The sequence below is a fragment of the Manacus candei genome, unplaced genomic scaffold (genome assembly GCF_025592945.1).
Source record: "Manacus candei isolate 608988 ecotype Guabito, Panama unplaced genomic scaffold, ASM2559294v1 h1tg000103l, whole genome shotgun sequence".
NCBI lineage: Eukaryota > Metazoa > Chordata > Aves > Passeriformes > Pipridae > Manacus > Manacus candei.
Genome location: NW_026138151.1, coordinates 241683 through 267968, shown reverse-complemented (window position 1 = coordinate 267968; position 26286 = coordinate 241683). Strand labels below are relative to the sequence as shown.

The window sequence follows — 26286 nt, the reverse complement described above, 5'->3', positions numbered from 1 at the left end:
CTCCCTGAATCACAAGCAGTTGATGGATTGGGGACAGCCCTCTGTGGTTACTGATGTTCTGTGTCTAGAAATGTCAGAAAAATTCCCCTGGTCACTCTTTCCCTATCCCCCAGTAGTTAATGTGACTGTGGGCTTGGTTTGGGGTTTTTCTTACTTTTTTTACCACAAACTTTGTGGTGCCCCAGTCACTGCTTTGCCCTTTCATGTTCAGGCTGACATCAGATCTTCTGTGAAAGTGTCATATCCTTTTATCTAAATACTTTTCTCTGTAATTATTACTTTGCTGCCTTTTCAGGTGGGAACTTGCCTTTGTTATATGATCTTTCTCTGATCATTTTTGTATCACTTGATAATATAAAGGGGTGTGTATGTTCCTCTGAGGCCCTTTTATTTAAATGATTTCTTTATCTGTCTGTCAATGTGAATAATAAAACAACTTCAGGATTGTTAATCTCTCTCCTAATGAATGATGAGGTGTCATCTGTCCTAACATCAACGATTAATTTACAAAAACCTCTTCAAACTTCAGTAAAATGGGATATTCAAAGAAAATATTGTGTCATCAGACTGCAGTGGTGTTGTCAAAAAGATCTTATCTGACAGATAATCAGACCCATTAAGGCAACTGGAATTCCTGGATTGATACAGCAAGTGGGAGTACAGTCTGTCTGTGAGTATCAAGGATGAGCATTTACAAACCCATCGAGTCAAATAACAGAGTTAAAGCATGAAAAGGGCTGGATGAGTATGTGACCTTTACTGATCCTTGGAGTCATGTATATAAGGTTACACATGTCAAGGCCAGATGCCTGCTCTCACTCCAGACGTGGAGGCATGGAAATCCTTTGATGTCATGCTTCAGCTTCCAGAATTGTCATTTAGGGCAGGCCACAAGGAGTTCCTGATGGGCAGGCTTGTGGAAATAATAAATTCATTTTAGTTTCAGTTTATTGCCCTGCTTTTGAAGCATCAGATGGTGGCTCATGTTAAGACTGAGGACTGTTTCTGTGGTGCCAGTTGCTTTCTTTGGTGGAACAAGAGCTCCCCTTTCAGAAGACTTTTTTCTGAATGTAATATATATATTTTTCTGTAAAAGCAAACTTAGAGTTTCTGTGTGAAGGAGATTGTGTGGAGAAATGATATAATCAGTTGTGGTCCAGAAGCATCCCATTGACACCACAAATAACATGGTCCAATCCCACTTGCTCTGGGATACAGTGACAGGAGGTACAAAGTCTGCCATCCAGGTTCACTCTTTAGGTAAAATCAGGAGCTTGTGCCAAAGTCCTTGAAACCCTTGAATGACAGTTCTCTGAAGTGGGCCAAACAGTACACCACCAAAGATGGAGTGGATGACTTAATTTAGGATCACTCTGCAGATGTATTTCTTGTTTTCTGAGTCAGCATTGTATTTGGAGACTCTTCTGGGATGAATTTCATACTGTATTTAATTTCCTTCCTTTCCTACTGGGGTGATGGAAACTTCTTTGTGGAGATAACAGAGAAATTGCCAGATGGACTAGAGGGGTGCTCAAGAGGAGACATCCAGCAGGATTGTCAATGCAGAAGCAAAGGTGGTTCAGGTGCTTTGCTGGGCAAGCTCTAATGTTACTTCTTCCAGAGGAGTCCAGACTCTGTTTCAGCAAATCAATAACTGACCTGTCTTTCTGATCAGACATATTCTCAGGAAGTTTAGGCATCTTGGCTCAAAGTCCTTCCTCCTTTGCATGACTCAACACTTAAAAATACTTTGTTTCTCACTGCAGTAGCAGTGCTCGATAGTTTTCATAAGAAGAATGGTTTGCAAGTGTGTAGTCCTCTTAGAAATGATGGTATAAATGATTTGTCTGCATCTCTGTGAAGTTTAATTTGCTTCAATCAGCATCTGCTTTGTGACTGTTGCTTGATGTGTGTTGCACTCCTTACCAATGCTCCAATTTCTTTAAAATTCTCTTGCAAGAAGTGAGGAGTTGCCTTTTCACCAAGAAACTCTTCATTGTAGTCTGCAGCCTTGATGTTCCAGCAGTCTTTCCCTTGCCTTGTAACAAGCTTTGCACAGGCATGCAGAACTGGAATGAGAGTTGTAATAACCTGGGGGGGAAGGGGGAAGCTGGCAAGTTGGGAACAGCATTGCTCTCAGAGAAGAATGGTAATTTCCCAAGGATGAAACTGTTACAGGCAATGTTATAAATGAAGAAGGCAGAGCGGTCTGCAATGCTAATAAGGAGAGGACTTAAAAAGAAATTGGTGATTTTGGGCCTTGAAGCCATTTTTCTTTTTAATTTGTTACAGATAAATGGATGACTCTTGGGTTCCAGGGTTCTATTTTTTGTTTTCCTGTTTGTGACACATCGATTCGGCCTCATCACCGTTCCCTTGGTACCTGCCCTTTGGAATGATGGTGTTTGCTACCACAAGCATGAGAATTTTTTGGAAACTGTTCAGCAATGCTGTGACAGGAGGAAAGATTTAGGGTTCTTGCTGCAAATAGGCTGGATGTTTTTATTTCTGTACTGGTGTGGAGGACAGGTGCTGATATTCCACTTCCAAGCAAGCAGGTGAAGAATAATGGGAAATCAGTGCTCCAGTGTGAATAGTGACAGTAATGCATCAGCTGTTGTTTCAGCCTTGTGTTACACTGCTGTGTAGGGAATAATGTGATCATGGAACCCTTTTAAATCTAATCATGTATTCATAAGGAAGTGCTCAGTTGTAAGAAGTAGTTCATATTCAGGACAGAAGAACTTAACTTTTGAACTGTTCCTGTGAATTGTAAGCAGGAGTTCGCCATCAGGTTGTGTTTCTGTGCTAGAGATGGGATGGCTCAGCTTCCTCTTTCCTGTTTGTGGCAGATATGTTCAACAAGGGGGTTTGGTTTTTCTTGGCTTATGTGATAAAGTAGTGGAAGTCTGCAGGAAAATCTGGCTGGTTTAGTCCTCAACACCCCCTTACATTTTCAGGTTTTATCAAAAACCCCCCAATATTCTTTGAAAAGTTTATATTGAATACTGACTAGAGAGAGAAATTAGTGATTTATGTCTCATTTCTAACCCTGAATGTGTGCTGACTTTGTGGCTTATGGAAAATCTTGCCACTATTTTGGCTTCAATTTCCAGTGCTTACAACCTTGTCTATTAACTTGAATTATAGATTCTTTGAAGCAAATACTGCTCCTTCTGATGAAGTCTTGATTTGGTTAAGGCTTCTGATTGCAGAATTAATAAAGATTTAATAATGTAATTACATTCCCAGAATCAATGCTAAAATGAGATGCTAACTAAAGCAGCAAGCTCGCCTGTCCAGCTGGGTAACGAGTAATTCCATTTTGGGTGCATATAAGGTGGTATAACCTAACAAAACCTTCGTCTTGCAGCTTCTGGTTTAATTTCTTGTCAGGAAACAACTCTGGCACGCAGTTTTCAAGGTGGGATATCTGTGGGATAGATTCATTAACATATTTTCCTGGCTCTGTGGCACTGCACAGATCAGGTGTGTGGCTGTGAAAAGGACTTCAAAGAAAACCCTCTGCAGCGAGACCCTGGGTGGGTTTGCAGGTTTTTGTTTGTTGCCCTCCAATTCCTCTGAGCTATCCATGTTCTTCACAACCTGTTGCACTGCACTGTCCCTGCAGTTCTCCCTCCCTTGGGAAGCTGTTGGGCACCTCTGCAGAGTGTAACCAATAACAACCTTATCCCTTCTCAATGAGCCAGAGGAGCAACTACCACAAAGCCTCTGTTGCCTTTCTTTCTGTGCAGTCTGAGATCAAAACCTCCCATCACTTTGTCACTGTGTCAGTAGAGCTGTTGTCAGTAAAACACAGGACTTAACCAGGAGTTTGAAAATGCAATGCTACTAGTTTTAAGGGAATTGAAGCTGCCATGAGTCCGGCAAAAGAAGGAACACAGTAAGTCATCCAGGGATTTTTATGCATGTTTAAGGGTTGTGGAGGATGCTTGACTCTAAAGAAAAAAAACATGACAAGCAACCAACAAACTCTACAGAATGGAAATGATCCTACTCAGATGTTCAAGTAACAGTCTAAATTGACTCTGTCCATCCTAAGTGACACAAACTGGCAGAGCAGATCATCCCTCTGTTGAGGACTGAGCTGCACCCAGGGAAGGGTTTCACCCTGTAGCTTAGCTTTAAACTACCTCACCTTTGAGCATCAATGGATTCAGCCACTTAACCAGGTTAAGACAGAAATGTCTTAATTTTACAGAAGTGAACACCAAGTTTTATTGGAACAGATAACTCCTGTGACGTTACTTTCCAGTCTGAAAATACATCACGTTACCAGATTTTTCTTTCTAGACATTTTGGCTAAAATAATTCCAATTCATAACAAAGTAGAAATGTTCAGAAGATTCAAGGAGAGCAGCTGAAACTAACTAAAAAGGTAAAATTACTGGCCTGAGTGAAAAGAACCACTTATCTCAATCCCCAAGATACAGCAACAAATTCATCTATTACATTACCAGCCTGAGCTTGCAGCTGGTAAGGCAATTTTCCTAAGAAGTTCTTCCCTTCAATATACAAGAAAAAGGCAATTTTTTTTTAAATAGTAGAATTATATAATTGATTGGAAGAGTTTTCTATCTCATGAATGCTGGATGATTGTAGATTGAACAGTTTTAAAAATAAAGTAACTGCTAGGGCTGAAATCCCAAGGATCTGGTAATATAGAATGAAGTTAGTGGTCTGGCAGATTTGTTCAATTTTCTGAAGCCATGGTCAATAACTTTGCAGTAAAACTGAGCTATGAAGAGTGTTTTTGTCACTGACTGAGAGCTGCTGCTAGAGACATAAAGGTAGAAGATTTTTAGCCAGGCTGCAGTACAAAATTAATAGCTTAATGAAGAAAGCAGTGTGACTTTCTGGAAGGCAAATGCAGCAAGTTTATAATGTCATGTTCAGGGATTTATCATATGCACAAGCTTTGGCTGTGCCGGAGGAGACTGAATATGCTGCCTCTTTCTCAGATATTTTTAAATTCACTGACCTACAAATAGTTTCCTTCTTCCATCAATGACAAGTATTTTTTAAACAGCATCAGTCAGAGGAAGATTTACTAAGGAGGGAAAAAGAAAACCATCCTATTACAACGTTTCTTCCCAGGTGGCCACTGACTGAAATCCTCAATAAACTATTTCACAGCATGAGGGGTCGAATACAGTCATAGTTGTAACGGATTGAGAAATAATAGCTCCTGGCACAAGCACAGCATCAAAATTAGATTTTATTGGTTTGCTTCACAGCACTGGGGATCATCTCTTGAAACCAGAATGCTCTAACACCCTCTGCACTTGCAGTGGATTGTCTTCACCAGATCTCAGGCTTCAGCAGAGCTCTGAGGCATCACTTGCTGTGGTCCCCTGGAAGAATCCGGGTTTCCCTCTGCAGTGTCTCACCTTAAGAGAAACTGTTCTTACAGCTCACACAGCTAATTGACTCAAAGTTGAGTGGATCTCTGTGGATCACGGGTACCTATGTATATATGGACAGATTAAACTCCTTAAGGTTTGTTTAATCTGGTAATTAAATTTTTTTTTCTTGGCCTGTGCTCTCTGCTGTACCTCCACACACAGAACTGGCAAGGCTGGTTAATGCCCTGCAATGTTGCACTTGGTTATTCTGGTGCCAAGTTCCCCACATAGGCAAGCCTTCAGATAGAGATAAATTGCAGTTCGTGAATTTAACTGTTTATTTTGTTTCCTTAACAGCGTTTCAGTTACCCATCCTTTTTGTTTATAAACAACATATATATATTTATATATGATTTTTTGTACATAAACTGAGAGAGTCACTGCGTGATTCTTGTTTTACTTATTCAGGTGGGTTGTTCCAGTGCAATTTTGCTGCTGATGGTGGAATAGATATAATGTGATACTTAGGTTAGATTATATGACTTAAATCTTTAAAACACCACTTTTATGCTGGGTCTCACCCAGAAACACACAAAATTGTAGTCTTCTGCAATTCTGCCTTTGTAACAACATGCATAATTTTTACAAAAATAGTCGTGGTTGTAATTAAGGATGCTGATAGTTGTTTTTGTTTTTAATTTCCTATCCTTCAGAATCCTTAATAAACTTTCACGGTCAAAATCCAGATGGTACTGCAGAGCTCTGTTGTTTTTGAGGATTTTTTTTTTTTTTCTGTTTGTGCTGATTATAACTCTCCCCAGATAAAAGTGTAAAATGGTTTGAATTTTTGGCCTTTGGCTGTTTGGAAAGCTGCTGTCAGCTCCCAGCACAAGCCTGTTCATATTCAGCACACGTTCCCAGCTTGCTGGTGGAGGGAAGTTTGACAGTGAGCAGACCAGTTTACCATTGCCCAGAAATTTAAAAACCTATGGTCCCTACTCTAGCTGGTGAGATTGTTTCCTTATTTTAACAGGCAGTTCACCTTCTCCTTTTTTTTCTTCCTTTTTTTTTTATTTATATTGCTCTCCCATTCCAAAGAGTCATTGATTTACAAACTAAGGAGCATTGTCCTGTGGAGATGGGGACTATAGAGGCAAGGTTTTTAATCCCTTAGATAATTAAACACTAAAATAAATGATTAAAAAATTATGAGGCGAAACACTCTGTTAATTTTAATACAAAAATAAAGTACCTTTCCCTGTGGAACGCAAGGGAGGGAGCTGCAATCAAAATAAGGGAAATAAAAAATTGAATACCCTGAGTTTTTTTTCCCCCCCTCTCTCTAAGTTGCTTCCTTGATGCCTCACTGTGTTTAATGGTGCTTTGCCAAGATGTTGGGAGGAGTACAAAATGAGTGTGGAATTTATAAACGGGACATTAGACAGAGGAAGGATGGAATGGGCCGGGTGATCTGAGGAGTAAAACAGCAGAACAGATTTTGCCTCAGGGCTGGAGAGATGCAGCCCTGCAAATCTGAGTACCAGCAAAGCCATTTAGAGTTGGTGGAAATCTTTGTTGGGGGATTATCTAGAACAAGGTCTTTAAAAACTTCATTTGCTCTCAGTGAGTGTCTAGTGAAAGAGTGGGAGCTGAATGCTGAAAAGACTGAGGCTAAAATGGTGGGGTTTGCGTACAAAGAAGCTCTGTAATTTACTCTTTATTAAAAATGAGCAGGGTGGGACTTGGGTGTGACTTCCTCTAAATTCAAGCAAGATACAAGATGAATTTTCCACCTCTAGGGATCACAAGCCTTCAGCCTTTTACTTCAGCCTGTTGCAATTTAGTCTCATATGTTGACGTGCTGGGGCTGTTCTCCTGATTCTTCAGATGGAATTTATTTCCAGTTCTAGATGGGGTTTGAGTTGACATAAATTAAACTTTTAAAAGCAAGGTTTCATTTTAATTGTTTATCAGAAGAGGAATGTCACCTTTTCAAGAAGGTTGTAGGTTTCAGAGGGTTTTAGGAACTAACAATACCATCCCACGGGATTTGAGGCTAACAAGGCTCCTCTATCCTGTTTGAGGATTTGCAGCGAATTGCAGTGTCTAAATTATATATTCCTGGTTAGGATTAACTGACATCAGTTTAGGCCACCACAGCACTTGAATGAGCAAATCAGTATTTAGGTCAGATGCCAAACAACAAAAATAAAGACTAATAAAGCATTTGTGAACTCGAGCTTGAGAAACTGGGTTGTCTTTGAATACCATCTGTGGTAAGCCTGTGTCACTTCTGTGAATAAGGGTAAGGATTTGAATTTGCTGTGGGGGGAAAAAAAAGGCAATTTATTTCACAATTAGGGCTGTAGATGTAAGCACCAAGGTCAGATGTTCAAACAGGAAAGGTGATACTCTATTTGCATCTGTATTTTTTAGCAGTATATGTCTTTGCTCTTTGGGACTGACAGTTCCTAGAAAGGTTCAGAGCTTATTCTTTAGCATGATAATCTGCCTCAGGTAATGGCTCGATGGCACAGTTAAAAGAGATATCTTGCAGTACAGGAGGCTCAGTGTCATTGAAAATGTTCTTTCAATGTGCAGTGATGTACAGCCTACAGATTATGCAGTTGTACTAAGGAACAATGCAGGGTTAGACAACAGTGGCTTGAATCCTGATAGTTATTTACAGGAAAGAAACCTCTTTTCATAGATGAAGTGAAATGGAAGGGACTATAAACTGGATGCTAATAAAACTCCTTTTGAAATCCTCAACTACCATAATGCCGTAAAGGAGCTGTTGTGTAAATGGTTATTGTGCTAACTGTTTTTAAAGTGAAATTCAGCCTTGTGCAGGAAATGGCTTAAAGTCCATGTACTGCTTGAGGGTGCTGAAAGGGAGGCTGAAGTGAACTCTGTGTGGTCCATTTACAGCATTTGATGTAAAGTCATTGTATTGGTTTCCTGTCCAGGTGGAGCTTGCTCTGATGATCAATTTTTTTTAGATGTGCCTGTGCAGTGATCTGGTGCTGCAGATGCTGAGTGGGTAGTTTTATTCTCCAATAATAAATGTATATTGCAAGTGAAGACGTGACCTTTGGCTTGTGTAAACCTACACAAGCTGCTTCTTTTAATCCAGCTGTCAGGTAGAACATATCACAAACCAATGTTTCCCAAGCTGACTAGATAAATCATCATCTACCCGGGCTACTTCTGCACGGATTGATGATGCTTGTTATTGTCACTCATGCCAACTACAGCACTGTTGAGCCCCTCAGTAGGGTCAGTGAGGTTATATCAGAGATCTGATCTTTTAAACTCTCCTTTCCTTTCAACAGTGACTGAGAGTCGAGGGATCCTGGAGAGTATACAGAGATTTTCTTTACTGCCAACTTACTTGCCTGTGACCTATCGTATCCACAACGCGGATGTTTCCTTCTTTCTTAAGGAAGCCAACCAGGATATTATGAGGAACTCTAGCTTGCAGTCCCGAGTGGAATCCTTTCTGATCTACAAATCCAAGAGTCCCCCCGTGCTAAATGCCAGCTATGGACCTTTTTCCATCGAACAAGTAGTGCCCCAGGACTTAATGCTGTCTTCAAATCCGTTCGGATCTACCAACAAGTTCTCCTTTAACTGGAAACTTCAGGCCTTCATCATGAGCAACAAGATTTACCCCAGCAAGCCCAAGGTGCAGGTGCTGTTCTACATCGTGGGCAGGGACTGGGATGACTACAGCACCACGGAGCGCCTGCCCTGCCTGCGGGTGTTCGCCTTCCGAGAGACGCGGGAGGTGCGAGGCAGCTGCAGGCTCCAAGGGGACCTGGGGCTCTGTGTGGCAGAGCTGGAGCTCCTGCCCAACTGGTTCAACCCCCCCACGGTCGTTGCCGGCCGGAAGAAACAAACGGATAAGTCCGAAGGGAGCCCCGTGGAGCTTTACTACTCCATCCAGCCGGGAGATGAGAAGGGGGAGTGCACCAAGGAGGATGTAAGGAAAAGTAACGGGATCCGATCGGGGCGCAACGATGTTGATGAGTCAGGACCTCCCTTGCAGAGGATTGGAAGTGTTTTCCTTTACCAGACACGTGCTGCCCCTTCTCTAAATGAAATGAGATTGGATAATAATATTGTCATCCAGTATGCACCAAAGACTGTCAAGCAAGGGGACATTTTGACTTTCCTTGTATCTGTTGCTAAAAACTCAACAGAGGATCAGTTCACGCTGAGGTAAGGCTGTTTTGTGTTTCTTTGGCACCTTATTTTTTTTTCTCTACTCTTGGCTTGGGAAGTCATTTTCTCTGTATAAATTGTCTAACAGTCCATCAATTGCTGCTCTCCAGAAATTGTGTTGCAGTTGGTTGATTCAACATTTCTTACATTGTTCAGTCTCGTGTTGGATGAATTATCTAAGATGTGATCTCTTGGAGCGAGAAATGCCTTTTCCTGAAGTTGTCCTTCGAGGAGTACTTACAAAGATTGAAATGGTAGAACTGGAACATATCTATACCCTAATAGGAGATAACATTTAAAGCCTCCAGAGCTGGAGTTTGCAGTTCTCCTAATCTCTCATTGAACTCATGTTAAGATTACTAAAGCTTAAATCTGCAAAAGCATTTATAGGAAATGAACAAGAATTAGGCATCTAAGTAGGATTCACGTGCTTAAACATTTCTCTCCAACTTGTTGTAAGCCTGGTGCTGTTTTATAGAACGTTGGAGGTTCCTAAGTATTACTGATGTACCAAAACCATTTCTGAAAATGAAGAAGTACCTGAGGGGGTGTGGTTGGCTTTTGATGTAACGACAAGTGCTGCATTGATTCACCTCGTTCTTTCCAAGCGTTGAGGTGTTAGAGGAGGAAGCTCCCTGGAACCACCAATATAATATAAGAAAGAACTGCCAAGCCTGGGCTGTGGCACACTGAGAACAGCTGTGTTTTGCATGTCCAGTTGTCTTTTCAAGTTTGCCACTCTGTTCCAGCACTATGAATGAGGGTTGTGTGGCAGACATGGAAAATCCGTGCGTGTAATGGTGGTTTCATTGTTTTATCCCTTAGCAGCGACGTCACCTCTTTTTGAACTGGTGGCAAACGTCGTGCTCTGGCTTCTGAGGATAAGACTGACTTGTTTTGGGTGTTTGTCCTAAAAGTGACCATTGGTGACAGAGCTCACAAAACAAACCTCCAAAAAGTAGGTGCGTCGTAGGAGGGGGCAGTGAACTCCCCACTTGCACAGACACCACAGAGGTGCCACAGCCAACAGCTCAGCTGAGCACTAGAGATGATTGGAGCTCTCCCCTTAGAAATCATACTCTACTATCGCTTGAGATGACACACACTCTCCTTTTTCTGGTGGTTATACAGCTCAAACTCCAAAAATCCCTGGTGAAGTCACCTAGGTATGATTCAGGGCTCAGTTACTGGAATGGCACAAAGCTGTCCATGCAACGTTGTTGAAGGTGGATGTCCACCTTGGGCTGGAGTAAGGACTAACTCAGATTTAACTCCAATGACTCAAGGGCTCAAACTGGTGATTTGTTTTCCCCTCCCCAAGGGAGATTTGAGGGGGATTTTTGGAGGAGGTGGATTGCCATAAAATCAGGTCATTTTTCCTTTGCAAGTGTGTGATACGTAAACAGAATAACCACAGCACTTAGTTTGCTGACTCAAGGACAATTATTCCCTTTTCATCTGGTAGAGGACAAACATCAGGAGGAAATCTTCTCTCCTTACCACATCAGTTTCTCATTTTCTGAGTCAATCTGCCTCAGATTTAAGTTGTTTCCTGAGTGACTAATTTCAAGACAGACGATCTGAGTTTCTCATTGCAAGCATTCAGGGATGGCTTTATCTTTCTCTATACTAATGATTTTAAAGGGATATCACATCAAGCATGCATAGAAACTTCTCTATATGAAAATTGGTTTAAATATAAACATTAAAAGCCTTTTTTATCTAAAAGATAATGAAGGTAAAAACTGTTCATTGTTTTACTCTGTAAATGTAGAGACTTAGAAATCTCACTTCAAAGCATCTATATTTCCATGAGCTGTAATCCATTAAAAGTGGAGCTACTTATAACCATGATAATTGTATTACATGTAGGTTTATAAAATTTTCAAAAACCTTGCTTTGTTTCAATTAGGATGGAACTGAACACCTGAACTTTTAAAGGAATGCTTCTAAAATGAATTTTCTGGAACAAAAAGGAAAAGAGGTGTTTGAATTTTAGCTTTTTATTTCGAGATCTGAGGCATCATGAAACAAACAAACAAAAAAAGCTAAAAATAGATAGCAAATATCGGTTCAAAATGAAAAGTGTGGCATTCTTGTCTTCAGTAACATCAGTTTGCTGTTACCTTCTAAAAACAAACTTCTGTAACAGCTTGTGTTACTCATGCTGCTTTCATGAGTTTTGATTTCTCTTGACCTGCTTTTCTAACAGTACCTGGTTTTCAGACTATAATCTGCTGCAATATCAGAGTAGTTATAATATCTGTTTAACTGTTCTTCTAAAGCACCATTGCCTGTCTTTGATCTATGTACAGTGTGTCTAAGCTTTTTTTTGTGTGTGTGTGTGGGTTTTTTTGGTCAGAATTGTAGTATCTGTGTTCTGCAGTCATCCCTCCATGACATGTTCTACATCTATCTGGTCTCTACTCATTCTGATCTTCTCTCTGATAAAGGAAAGGGTCCCTTCCCCCCTCTCCCATTATAATGCTTTTATGAGAAAAAAAAAATTGTGTTAATTTTTATTTTGACACAGTCCCTTATTTTTAGAAGTTCTACCTTGAGTGGCAGCAAGACTTGGAACTGTATTCATAAAGTGAGGCCAAGGGCTGCTGGCAAAATGCTTTTACCATTGCTTTTGCTCCAGTGGACTGGAAATTATGGCTTGAACAGATGGAAAATATAGGATATACAGGTCAAAAAGGAAGAAACAGACATGCAAAACAGCCAAAAGTAAAAAATTACTCATCACTACTGAATATTTTTTGTTTCAGAACGATTATGCTTAAACACTGTCCCCTTTCTAATAGGAAATTGTCTTCAAGGGGAGCCTTCCAGCGACTGCTAAATACTAAAATATATAGAGAAAGGTACCTTTGTTTTTATCTCCTGCTGCTGTTCTGTGCAATGGAAGATTCAGAGCAGTGAATGTGGAACTGGTGGGCTGCTTTTAACTCTGTGAAAGAGTTGGACCATAAGGGCCAAGGTCTAGGATGTTCTTTTTAATGATCCAGAGAGATTAAAAATGTTTGTCTTGGTTCTCTATGGATGTGAGAGTCAGAGGAAGGGAAGGAGATAAAATGTAAATGATGGGTAAATATGGAACCCTGTAAGCACCAGGCTGTGAGCTTAGACAGGGGCACTGAGCCTTAGGAAACTCATTTCTCAGCTTCATTCACACACTTGTGTCCTGTTTTGGTCTTGGCCAAGTCAATTAATCTCTCTGAAGCCATTTTATCACCGCTGATATCAACAATTATTTGATGATGACATGCTGTATACAATTAACAGACAATTAAGTCTTCCCAGGGAAGCAGTATTAAATGTCTTTATAAAACAAGTGATTGAATGTCCTGTGCCTTTATCCTGTTATTGTCTCTCTTTTTGAATGGGAATTAATTATTGGCTGTATTGTTTGCAACTGGCCCCATGGGAGGGTTGTGTGTACAACCTTTTTTTAAAAGGTTTAAAAATTTAAAGCCTCCAAGCTCTGGTGTTATGCAGTTAAACAATTCCTGTTTTCCACCCAGCCCAAATTGCTGCTGGTCATGAACACTGTACTGTGTCACAGACATTGCAGTCAATATTTGTAGGGATGCCACCGCTTCCTAAACTTAGGAACACGAGTTTTCTGAATCTACAGCGTAGACCCAGCTCTTTTTTATCAGCATGTTTTTGCTGGGCCTAAAAAATACAACCTTTTTAGTTTAAAAGTCAACAGGGTCGATACTTTCTGCTTGCAACCTTTTAGATTTGTTTTCCTATTTCCGGAGGTGAATCAGCAAAGAAATTATAGAGACAGCTTTGCCTTGGGCTGCTGAGTGTCAGGAGAAGATAAATTCATAACTGAAAAAATCAGTTTGTTTGTTTGGTTTTTTTTAACAGTTATTCAATTTATAATTATACTTAGTGAATCCTGCATTCTAAATTATATAGAGTTATTACCCTTAATACCTTAAATGAAGTTCTGACAGCAACCGATGATTATAGATCATCCAGTTTCCCAAATCTGATCTTGGAATTGGGATACCAAAGTTCACCAGGATGCTTGGAAATGTACCTTTCTGTCTCATCCATCTCTTTTCTCATGATGCCGTGGACTCTGCCAGCAGCTGAGAAGTTGGCATCAGTGCCACTGAGGGCAGCACAAAGCGTCCTGGTGGGATGATCCCACATCCCAGGAGTGCATTCTGGTTTAATTTTGAGCTGCAGTGCAGTTTGTGTTGCTGTTCTTGTGTGTCCTTCTCTCTAAGGCTTAGCAGATGAAGGCAGAGCTGTATCCTTGGATTATCTGGTGGAGCCCAACTCCACTTAAATGTTTTCTTTAGCTGTTGCTGCTGAGTGAGTAGCTACTGGAAAATCTTTTCATTTGGAGGAAATCCAGTTTAGCCTCACTAGCAGTAAGAAGTGTCCTGATTTCATACTGCTAAGTTGGTATTACGTTGTCTTATCCTAAATATAGTTTGGGGTTTCACTGTCAAATTCTATCAAGAGATTCCTGGAGAAAAGAAGTAAAAAAAATATGAAATACCATTTTTCTAAGGAAATGACAGAAGGTTGTAATAGAAACTTGTAAACCTCTGATATTGTGAGAAAGTTGAGTTTTTGTATAAACTCTATCTGTGTTATTTCTGCATTTGTAAACCCAAGTTGGGGGTTGGACATATGTAGGTGCCGTTTCTATAAACCATTGAGAGGGTTTGTGGTCTCTCTGTGGTATCTTCAATGTCTTCTTTCTAATGATAATTGTGAAACTGTGGTACTGAATAAGCAGTTCTTATTGATAATTGGGACATTTTTTCCTAAAAGGCCTCAAGAGTTTGTTACATGAACTTCTCTTATTTGCTGTTTTATCTTAACAATCGATCAATATTAATCCAGCAAACATGAAAAGGGCTGCATGAATACATGAGGGGAGCAGAGCTGAGATCATTAGCACTCAATTTATACAGCAAGAACATTTGAACAAGACTGGCATTTTATCAAATTGCTTGTGTGCTCTTCTAGTGCTGAGCTAAATCAAATCTCATTCTTAGTGCTGAACTAAATCATATTTTAGAAGTAGAAACCATCAGGGAATAAGTGGTGATCAGGGAGGTGACCAGCCACGTCAAACTCTGTAATGAGATGGGCTTTTCTCTAGGCCTTAGATTATGTGAGTATTTCATGGTATCCAAACCCTGAATTTGTACCTCTTCTAACAGATTGAAAAGAATCAAACTGTACATTTTTCACTTCTTCCTTCTGTAGCTTTGGATCTGTCAGTTAAACATCCCCTTCCACATTTTGGTTTAAACAACTTCTAAAGTCCTCTCATAACTGTCTTCCCCCCCCCCCTTCCTTTTCTAACTGATCTTGTGGCCTTCTTTGGCCAGTTTAAAACCAGGGAGAGAAGAGGAATTAAAAACAATTAAAACCTCTCTGATTCTTTTGAATAAAAGCCTCTAAATGTCAACTGTTTCACTGCTCAGTCTCGCTGCAAAAATGAATTTAGTATTTTTCTCTCGGCTCTTTGTGCTTGCAAAGAACAGAGGAGGGAATTTGCAATTTTCCATTGATGGTTATTTCTTCAGTTTAAAAAAGGTCCCAGATGACTGAGCTGGTTGCCTGACTGATGGTGCCAGGTCATGATCTTGTTCAGCAGTCATGCAAAAGGCTGGACTGAAGATCCCCAGTCCCTTCCCGAGCACTGGCTCCCCAGGTTGGGTTGTTTCCCCTTTTTTGGAGCCTTTACTACAATCTCTTCACCAAGAGATGGTACCACAGGCAAAAGGAAGTTTCTTTTGGCAATATGACCTTAATAGATCAGGAAGTCTATATCCAACTATAGCAAATTTAGCATTCATGTCTTTAATGTCAGAGGCTGGGTATGACTCTTGATTTTTAGAAGGCACAAAAAATGTGCATGTGAGGCACTTTCAGGAGATCTGATCTTTCTTGCCTCTCTCCCTTGCCAAAGTTTGGCAAAATGTCTTTGGAAAAGTGTAAGGAATGATCAAAAGGGAGCTTCTGGTGCCAAGGGGATGTTAATCTTAGAACCTGCCCAATACTTCAGATGGAGAAGATAAAAGAAACAGCAGTCTGAAGGTTTTGGGGTTGTTGTTTTTTTGTTTTTTTTTTTTTTTTAATAGACTAGAGGCAAAGTGGGTGTTTAGGAAAGGTAGCTATGCCTGACACTATTCAATGGCACCTTGAGATTTTAAACAGCAAGCTCACAGAATCCTCCAGGTTCCCAGACCTTGTAGCTTGGTGTGGCCTTTAACAAGGTGAATCTCTCTTGATGGTCTCTTGGGCTGACATTCAGTCAAGCTGTTCTCAGTGCCATCACCCAGATCAAGTGGCACATTGAAGTAAGCAACAGTGACATACTGGCACGAAGGAAGATGAGCCTTGTGTCTTTGTTGTTTCATCACAATAAATGTTATTTCCTAATACGAGCTTGGACAGTGGTGACCTTTATACAGCAGTGCTAAGATGAAATCACACCTCTGTTAGGGGCTGGTAAAAGGATTCATGAGCAGACTGTTGGGGTTTTTTTTCCTGCTTGTTCAGCATACTGTACAAGCATGAATTAACTTTCATAGCCTGTTTATGAGGTAGTCAAGCAAATATAATTTTCTCCATCTTATGATGGGAAAATAGCTCTCCTGCATTTCTAAGTGACTTGCTAATGGCCCCAAAGTTGTCAGGAGCAGTGTGGAGACAAGTACTTAAGAACTATTGACTTCTAGGGCACTCTATTAGCTCCTGTTGCACTGGCAGATTATATGAAGAAGAAAATAGTTCCTTCTGTTAGAATTATTCCAGTTAAGATCCTCTGCCTTGAGAATCAAAGTCACATTGACTGAGCAGGTGTCAGAAAACTGAGGGACAGATCAAGCAAACCATTACTCACATGAGTGGCCCTTGCAGCTGCCTTATTATTCTGCTTTATTGCACTGCAGTAGCACCAAGGGCTGTGGCGTATCCCAGGATTCTTACCCTGCTGTCAGTACTTCCCAAAGCCTGACTCCAACATGGGCAAGGACTGATCACAAGTGGTTGGACCACCAGGCTGCAGGGTCACTGTTCTGGCCATGCAGTCATAGACTGGGGAGCTTTATTTGGCTTGTCCTGCTGAGAGGGGTCTGTTTGCCTACAGTTCTTCTCCCAATCACAGGGTAACTACAAATGTTACAGTAACAGCTTTTTGACTCTGAAGCATTATTTTCCTAGGATTTGCTTTTCTCATGGATAAAAAGCAGGCAGTGAAACTCGAGTCACACAGTCCATCCCAGGAGTCAACCTTTAGTCTGGATGCAACAAGTTATCTTCTTAACACCAAAGTTCTGCTTTTATCCCAGAGGACAGAAAGAGAACCTGCCCTATGTTGACCATCTTGACATAGGAAGGCTTCAGGAAAGGACACAGTGCATCTGGCCTCTGTGTTTTCTAGGGATTTTATACTTTTCAGAGGGCGTGTTCCAATCACCTGAGAGAACAGGGTGTCCACTTCACACAGCTATAAAACCTCCACCATAATAGAAAAAGATGAAAAGTAGGCTGATGTGCATAAAAAGGGCATGTTTTGTGTTCCACAGCCGTGCTCTTTGGGATTGCACTTCTGGGTTGCTGATCCAGTACTTCAGAATTATTGCTCCTGTGACATTATGGAAACACTGGGAGATTTAGCTGGGGAAAGCTATTTTTTTTCAATATAACTCGTTAATTTAGGGATCTGAAGAACCTCAGCAAAAATCAACTTAACTTGGTTATAGGTGGGAAATGCAGGTTTGTTTTTTTGCTTTGTTTTATTGGCAGCTTGTTTAGAAATGGGGAAATTTGGGGTACCACAAACCCCCCCCAGTGAATGGAATCGGTGTCTACGAGGTTTATTTTCTTCCTGTAGAACTACTCAGTTCTCAATGGAGAAAACATCAGAGGCTCCCTTTGTAGTGAGGAACGAAACAATATGAAAGAAAGGCTGTCAGGTCTGTGCTGGATAAATGGAAGACAGATGGGGAGTGTGATTGGCACTGACAAGGTGTGAGCCGCCTTGTTTGCAGGTGCCACTCCTGTCATCCATCACCCTTCCACCTAATAGTGGGAGATGTCACTGGGATGTGCTTAAATCCCCCCCTGACTGATAGAGTGGAGCCAACAGGAAGAGGGGTTTGGTCAAGGGCATTGTGCTGGCAAGGGTGTGACTTGAAGGTGTGTTAATACAGATAAAGAGGCACCAAAGGGTTGTGGTTTGAGATAACACAGAGTGTTCTGCTGTGCACACACTGCCCCTAATGCTGGTTGATCTGTGCAAGGGTTTCTCATTGTTTTATCAGGACCAGGGCATTATACATCCAATACATGATGAACGTGTCCGTTGCAGTTTCTTGTACTTTCCTAGTTATTAGTGACAAGTTTAGGAGCTCTCTTTTTATCTGTACCTCGGTGGCTGAACATGTACAAAATCCTTGCAAAACTTTGGGTCAAGGAACTTCTTTTCTCTTCCTAAAATATTCTAGTAAAACATGAAATTCCATCCAAGAAAAGATTTTTCCAATTTTCAAAATGCTTTTAAAAATAAAGGCAAAGTACATTGAGGAATAAGACATTTCATGGGGAGAAAGTAACTTCTTTGATTTGAAAAACTATTTAAATATTTTGACTTCTCAGTATTGCCTTCACTTTTTTTAAAAGGGTAAAAGGGTAAAAGTTACCCAGGATGAACACACTCATATGAAATGCATCAGGCAACCTCAAAGTGCATTTTTGATCACGAAAAAACTGGAACATTAGTTTTCCATTTCTAATGGCAAATCTGAGCCCTTTTAGATTTTTGAAGTTATGACTTAGAGAAGCAGATCTGCCCCAACCTTGAAACACTTACATAGAGCCATGGTATGTTCTAATAAATTGTCTTGTAGCTTTATCAAATGCCAGTTTCCACAGCATCAGTCACTTTTCAGACCAGTTTTGTCTCTCCTTTCGTTGTTGCTGAGTTGCCAGACACAAGGCAGGCAGTGTCACTGCAGTGTCTTCATATTCTCTTACTGCTGCCACCACCACTGCTGGGAAGGATGCCTTCATCTCTTCTTGGTGTTAACTACTTTCAAACCAATCATCTCTGTATTTTATCCCTGAGCTTATTTATGCAGTTTTACTGTTGCTATTATCTCTCATTCCTTTGTGCTCTCCAGCTTTGTCAAATGACACATCTGAGGCCATTGCCTCTCCCATCCACTGAGTCGTTTTATTTTCCTCTGTTCCAAGGATATGATTGGTTCCTAGGCCTTCCAGATATTATTTTCCTGATGGAAAAATTCAGCAGCAGAACAAAAATTCAATTTTTGGTTAAAAAAAAAAAATAAAAGGAGAAAAGGCAGAAAATGAAGATCCATCCCCATTCCCTGCCTTCCCCACACCATTTCCCACTGGGGTTTTGGCCATCACACATCTGACATCTTTAGCTGAAAGCTGCTAAACCCTGGACTCATCAACAGTTTTTTTCTCTTTCATCAAAGATTTTTTTTTTTTTTTTGGTAGGAAAAACCCTCTAACTTCTTGCCTGTTTGTTGTTGGGTGATTCCACTGTATCCTCTGTGGCCCTGGTGTCCTTCTCATCACCAGCGTAGGCAGGATGTCACAGTGTGCAGGAGATCAGTCCCAAACTGAGCACTGCTTTTTTCCTCAAGTGAGTTCATCAGTGGCAAAAGTTTGACTCCTGCTCCTGCCTGGAGCCCATCCTGCCATGGTGTTCCCAGTCCTAAGCAGTATTTCACATCCCAGCCCTGTGTCCCAAAGCCTTCAGTGAGCTCTGTCCTGCTCCCCCTCTTAGCTGCATTCCCATGGCCTTTCCCAGCCTCTTGTTCTGTAGTGTTTCCCATATCTTTTTTTCCAGGCTGCCACATCAACACCCTCTTTCCCATGGCATGGAAATCATATGAGAATGGAGGAAAAGGGAGCAACTATTACAAAATCAATGTCTATGCTGGCTGATCTATTTAACCCCATCACGAAGAATATCAATAGTAATACAGCCCAGGGCGGGTATTCCATTGCACAAAATAATTGATCAGAAGTGTATTATAGTAGCTATAATCTGATCTAAATCTATAACAGTTAATTTAAAACCATGAAACTAAACACTGGCTGTCAACAGAGGAAGTATTGCCTTTAGGATATTAAAACTGCACAGCCTGAGATGAGATATTTGGCATAATTGCCCAAATTGATGGGATCCTTGAACAGTTAGTGCAGCATGTACTTGTCTGTAGATCTCTTTAGAAGCTTCATTACTGAAACATTAGTGATACATTTATGTGTTTATATTTAATAACACAGTTACTTTCAGTATTGAGTTTTTGTTCGGTATTTTGATAGAAAGTGACATATTTGGAGCCTGTGTCCAAATGTGAGGATTATTTTGTTCGCATTATTTATTTTTTGATTGGTCTTTGAGTAAAAACCTTTTACATTCTCATGTTCTTCAGAAACAAAAGGGCAATTCTTCCACATTCTAAGGAGGACAACACAGTGGATTTGGTACCATGCAAGCTGTGCTGGGCAGAAACCCTCAGCCCGTGCAAGTTGTTGTGTTCTGCTGTGCTGAAATGAGAGAATCGAGCTCACAAAATATTATGGAGCTACTTCAGTGGCTCTCTGACTTATCCATGTGATTGTGCATTTGTCTGATGTAAGCAGAAAAGACATCTGCTCTGAAGGACTGTAGGGAAACTTTATGTTCTGACTTTTTATTTTAAATCGTGGTCTACCCATTCCTTTCTTAACTGTGCCTGGTGAATTTTGGTGCAACGTGCTTTGTAAAGGTTTATCAGCAATAAGATATCCCTACATATCCTTAGACCTAATACCTAAAAGCTTTGAAGTGTTTGGGTTGCTTCATGTTTTTGAGGAATTGCCTATCATTGCTCAAGCTAACAGAGATGGAAAATGGCTTTAAATCATCTGGTGGGTTTTTCCTTGATTGCTTTGTTTATTATTTTATTTAAGGGATAGGATTGCTTGCATCTGGTCCTTGAACTTTTACAGTCCATGTATGAAGGCTTTTTTCTCTCTGCAACTAGAAATGCTAATTGACTTTGATTTATCAAAGAAAAAGAAATAAATTCTATGTAGAAATACCCTTTCTAAGGCATGTCTCTGCTCTAGATTTAGCAGAGACAGTAATTGCTCTGCCAGTCTGTATGTTGGAGCAATCTGTAAAAGCTGAAAGAAAAATGTCGGCCACCACCAGCTGAAGGAATTGTTTGTGGACAAATTTGAACCCAGAAGGGGAAAAGTCAATTTTCAACATTACCACTGTAGTTCAGAGAGGTGTTTAAATAAGCCATCCACTGCTTTAGTGCAAGGGGGAAGGAGAGGAGCTGTAGGTGTGTGTATTGCTGAGAGAGAAAGGAGCTGCACTGAGAGAATAAACATCAAAGCTGCTGGAAGGAACAATATACACTCGTAACAAGGGTTTCAGTAAAAGCAGCTATTGTATTTGCCTCTTTCATTTCTGTGGCTCCCTTTGAAACACCACCTTGTAATAGTGCTGTCTCTCCTCCAGTATCATTTCCTGCTCTAACACCTACACAGGTGCTGGAGTTTGCTGTGTGCTCATCTAAATTCTTGCAAGCAATCTGAGATGACCTGTGCAAATATCTAAACACGCTCATTAATCAGGTTGTGGGGTTTGGAAATGGCACGAGGATGAGTCAGGATGCACAAAACCTCAGGCTGCAAGGTATTTAAATTACCTCATGGTTCTGAATAATGAAATCATATTTTTCTCAAAGAGTTTATGTGGATATCGCCCTGAGACAGAACTGGATGCTCAAACAACTTTCTGTTTTACTCAAGCATTCAACATTTATTTCTTGCTGCCTATGGAGTGGTCAGAGACTTTTGTACTCTCTAACTAATGATCCAGTTGAGGTAGCTTGTGAAAATAGAAATATATCCAGGAAATCATTGTATATCACTCGAGTGATCTGCAGCTTCTTAGGCTTTGGGAGCCCCTCAGCAGTTCCCAAGCAGGGTGTCAGATGGAGAGCAGGGCTCCCCAGCAACCTGCTTGTGACCATACAGAGGGTCAGCCTTTGCTGAAACGTGCTGCAGAAACCAAACTCTGGGACTTCACACCCCCACAGTGCCCAGGTGCTCACTTTAGGACATGCAGGGTCCCGTGCATGTCGGCAAGTTTCATGAATTTAAGTTTCCCAATATATGTTAATAATGAAGGAGCAGTGGGAAATTCCTCCACTGTATCATTCTAGCTTCTTGACCCTTTTGTTAGTGGGAATATATTATCTTTCAATTAAAAATTCCCCAAGCAGATTATCCGTGGAAAAAAGCTTTCTGCACAGCTTTGAGATCTTGTAATAATTAGGTGGATAAAACAATTTGGAATACCTGAAAAATCTCATTATTTAGCTAAAGATGTTTAGGTTTTCTTAATCATCTGGAGTTGGTGATACTTTTCAGCTGTGAGGGAAGATAGGAAGTGCTTGGCTCTGCACTTTTTGGAAAACAGACTTCAAATGTCAGTTTGGGAATGTTTTAAAATAGCAAGCTGCTCACCATGGGCTTGTAAATGGGTGAACTAGGACCTAGCTGAATAAATAAGTTGGCTGCAGGGAAAGAACTGAAAGAGAAAAAGGAGGGGGGAAGAAAGAAGGGCATTCCCCAAGATAAATTAACATCTGTGAAATAAGACACTTCTAAATGTATGCTAATGGCCTAAATGTTTCCATATTCAATTAAGTAATAAGTCCCGAGCTGGCAATATCATCCCAAAACATTCATTTACTAAGGGAAGGCTCCACTGGGATGGCAGAGGCACCATAATGAACTGATGTGGGCAGTAAGACATGAGAATGCCTACTTCAGAGGGAATTACCACTTTCATAATGCAATTTACAACAAGAATTTAGTTGTTGGAACGTTTTTTTTTTTTCCCTCTTCATTATGACAGTGTAATTATGGCTCTAGTGGCTCAGAATAATTTCGAGAGGACTGAGTTACCAGAGCTTTTGTACTAAGTATTCTCAGGCACTTTGAATACAGGACTAAGTGCTGTTCTCTGATAAATAATAATCAAGTGGAAGTTCACATAGGACAGCAGCCTACTTACAGCTGATCTCATCCTCCTTCACTGCGTTCCACCTACAATGGGCTTCATGTGTTCTTTTCTTTTTCCTGTGTGTTATTATTTATCTATTTGATAAAAAAAATCCTTAAAAATAAAATATCTGCTCTGAATCAGCCTAGTTCAACAGTGACTGCAAAAAGCTGTCTACAGTATTTTCATTTACAGGTGGTGCACCTGTATAGAACAGGCAATGTCACCACCCTTAGTTACAGATGGAGATCTGGGATTATGGGAAGGCAGAATTGAACTTTGTGGTCTCTGGGACAGGTTGTCTGTGTGTTGGCACCCAGTATGTGTCCATATTCAGCACTGGGGAGTGGGTGACCTTGCTGATGTTTCAGCTGCTTTGCCTGAAAATCTGTCATGGGCATGTGGAACTGTAAATGTACCTGGTGCTTGTCCCTGAGTGTGGCAGCACTGGCCACTTTGGATACACTGAATTTTCTACAGCCATTTATCCAGAACAAGTGTCCACAATCCCTCTGGAACTGCTTTCAAAGCTGCATGTAGATGCAGTGAAGGATGTTTCCATTGGCCACTCAAAGCCTTAAGCAATTTTTTAAGTCATTATTTAGTTGACAGTCTTTCACTTTAGCCTTTGAACTTGAACGAGTGCATTTGAGCATGGAAATAATTCTTTTTGATGTCTTGTGCCCCCTCTGGTTACGTTCAGGTACTTGTCTGTGTTTTCAGACCAGCCAGGCACTATTACATATTCAGTGTCAGCAGTCTTTGGAATGACTGCTCCTGAATAGACTCAATGTTTGTTTGTTTTTCTTCCTACAGTTGTCTTAGGAAAAGCTTGTAAGGATGGCACTTGGCAGAGATTGCACTGGTCTTGTCAGACAGAAACTTAGTGAGTGCAATGTGCTTTTTAAAATTTCTCCTGAGAGGCACCAAGAGATTGACTGTACATTTATTTCTTAAGACGTTATTTGCAAAACCTTTTTCAGTTATGGCAAACTTCTCTTCATAGTGTAGTAGATATGGCTTTTTCTAGAGGCTGAGCTGGATTTGCTGGAGCCTGGTGAGACAGCTCAGTTAAAACAAAAGCTCTCTGCTCTGGTGAGGCATTTTTCTTCGAGCCTGAAATAAAGAGTTCAAATGTAATGCAAAGCCTTCTCTGCATCACTGGCACTGTCACAGTCTGGGGTGACTGACATCTCCATGAAGAGGGAGAGGACTCAGTAATTCATTCATTCACAAGTTTGTTCCTGATGGGGTGGTTGTTCCTACAGGTGACTGCAATACCACAGGAAACTCAGGTACCAGTAGCTTTGAAACCATGTCAGAGGTTTCTGCTGTTGGATCTGGATGCCACTTGAAAACAAAAAAACAACAAACCAATGCAAACTGTGCATGGATGAAGCATGTAATTCATTCACAGAGGTGCTGACAAGAAACTTTTAGGTCCTTAGTAGTCAAAGGAGAAGGTGCTCTCTGCAGGACCTAATTAATTCACTGCTAAATGTGCCAGGGAGCTTTGGAAAAACTAGAAATGATTAGCACGTGGTAATCAGATGACTTGTGTTGCTTCAAACGAAATAAATGCTAATCCAGAAAAAAAAAAGAGAGATAACAAGGACTTTTGCATTTGTAATATTGATTTTATCTTTAGATTACATAATCTTTTACAAAAAAAAAAAATCTGAGTCCATTCTGCAGTCAGGTGAGCTGAAGCAAGAAAGAAATGTGAGGCTAAATTGCCCAGTGTCAAGTCAACAGGAGAGTTGATTATTTTCCTTTAGCACAGCACTAGAATACCTTAGAGCCTCCCTGTTTGATATATTAAACATATTAAACACACTAGCAGGTGTTGAAGAGAGGTCAGACAATACATGGGGAATAGCTAGGAATTTTTTCCCCTTTTGTGATTTAATAGACCCCTTTGCTCTGTTTGCCCTCTAAGGGAGCCAATAGATTTAATATCCTATTTCTCTCATCTGCTATCAGAATGCAAATGTGATGCCAGATGAATATACTTTCAAGAATACTTAACCTAATGGGCATGTAAAGCCTAGTAATTATCAGTTGTTTGTCTCCTCTTGTATAATTGTTTTCAGTAATAGGTATGTACCACACACTGAGACATCTTGATGTGGGCCAGTGACAGATTTCTGTGTGGCTTCTCTTGCTCTTACAGCAGAATTAAGTAAGGAAATGCAATGTGTTCAGCCATTTCCAGTACCCTGTGAATACCTACTGGAATACCAATTACCAAAATTATTTAGCATTTAATCCACCTTTGATCCAACACACGTAGCAACAATGACAGGCTTTTTGTATTACCTGTGCCACACAGGCAAAAATGTTGTCAGAGCAGACAGTGCTTTCTGGTGGATGCAGGAAGGATGCAGCCATCTGCTTCTGACCCTCACAAACCCCTGAGCTCGTGTGGAAAAGAAGCAACACGTAAAAGAGGAAAAATAAACTCGGGAAAGTCCATTAGTGTCAAATTTGGTAACAATGATAAAAAACAAACAAACAAAAAAAAAGCTCAGGGAACAGCAACAGACCAACTAGAAGTTGAGCCATCTTGCTCCCAGCTGCACCAGGCAGGAGTGCTGGTGTTAAAGCCAGTTGGAACAGTGAATTGTAGTGGCCTGAGCTGGGAATAAACAGCTATATTTCACAGTATCTATTTTCATTAAGACTCCCACTACAGTGCCACCGTTTTTTGATGCTTTGTTGGCTTTCTGTGGGCTGAAATGTTAAAGCAGAGCTCAGATGTGAACTGATAAGCTGCTGTTATCAGTTGTACGAATTCTAAAGTGAGTTTGAATAATGAACTGCTTTCTCCTAAGGTTGTGGTCCCACCAGTGTGGTCGTCTGGTCCAACCTCCCTGCTCAAACAGGGTCTTCTTAGAGCACATTGCACAGGATTGAGTCTAAATTGTCAGGATTTTCTCTTTAGGTTTCCATCTTTAGGTGCCCAAGGCCTTAATGACAAGTGAGTTGGTGCTGAAACTACAATGCTGCTGCTTCCAAGTTAGGTTTCCTCACCTTGAGGCTACAGCCATGAGGGGTTTATGAAAAGAGAGGTTGTATTTTGTTCTTGTAGACATTTCTGGGGACTGCAGTGTTCTACCTGGGGCTGAGTGACAGCCTAAGAGGTGCGAAATTCCTTCCTGGCTTTGAAAATACAAAAGAAACGTCGCAGACATCACTTCGATTGGAACCTTGGAAATGAAGGGAGGTCCCAGGGAGCGTTTCACAGGAGGGGCAGGCGTGTCAGCCCGGCAGGGAATGGCTTTGGCAGGCACTCACTGATGGTTGTGTAACAACTGCTCCAGGGCAGGGCTGGGGAGGTGTGAGGGGCTTCGTTTCAAGGCTTCTTTGCAATGCAAGGGGGATCCATTTTTGCTAAAAGGAACTAGGATGTCTAATTGAGCCCAGAAGTGTAACTCCCCCAGCACTCTCTTAAACGTGAGGTGCAGTGCTCGTGGTTTTTTTCAACTGAGCAACATAAAGTTGAAAACGAGCTGCAAAATGTGGTTTAAAAGCTGTATTTTCTAAGTGATTAGATCTCACTAAATCTGTGTTGGAAATATATGATCGGTAACA

The 26286-nt window shown here is 40.8% G+C and overlaps 1 protein-coding gene across 2 annotated transcripts in view; it reads left to right on the top strand.

The window, feature by feature from the left end:
• TMEM132D (transmembrane protein 132D) overlaps positions 1-26286 on the top strand; it is a 227781-nt gene that overhangs the window by 44186 nt on the left and 157309 nt on the right. Inside the window, exons 1-2 of one of the 2 annotated variants that reach the window (XM_051769058.1) lie at positions 2502-2558; positions 8702-9590. In XM_051769058.1, the coding sequence (XP_051625018.1) occupies positions 8830-9590 (761 nt within the window). In that variant the 5' untranslated portion in view covers positions 2502-2558; positions 8702-8829. Of the gene's footprint in view, positions 1-2501; positions 2559-8701; positions 9591-26286 lie in introns of those variants that run through there. The other variant, XM_051769057.1, reaches the window with a different exon arrangement.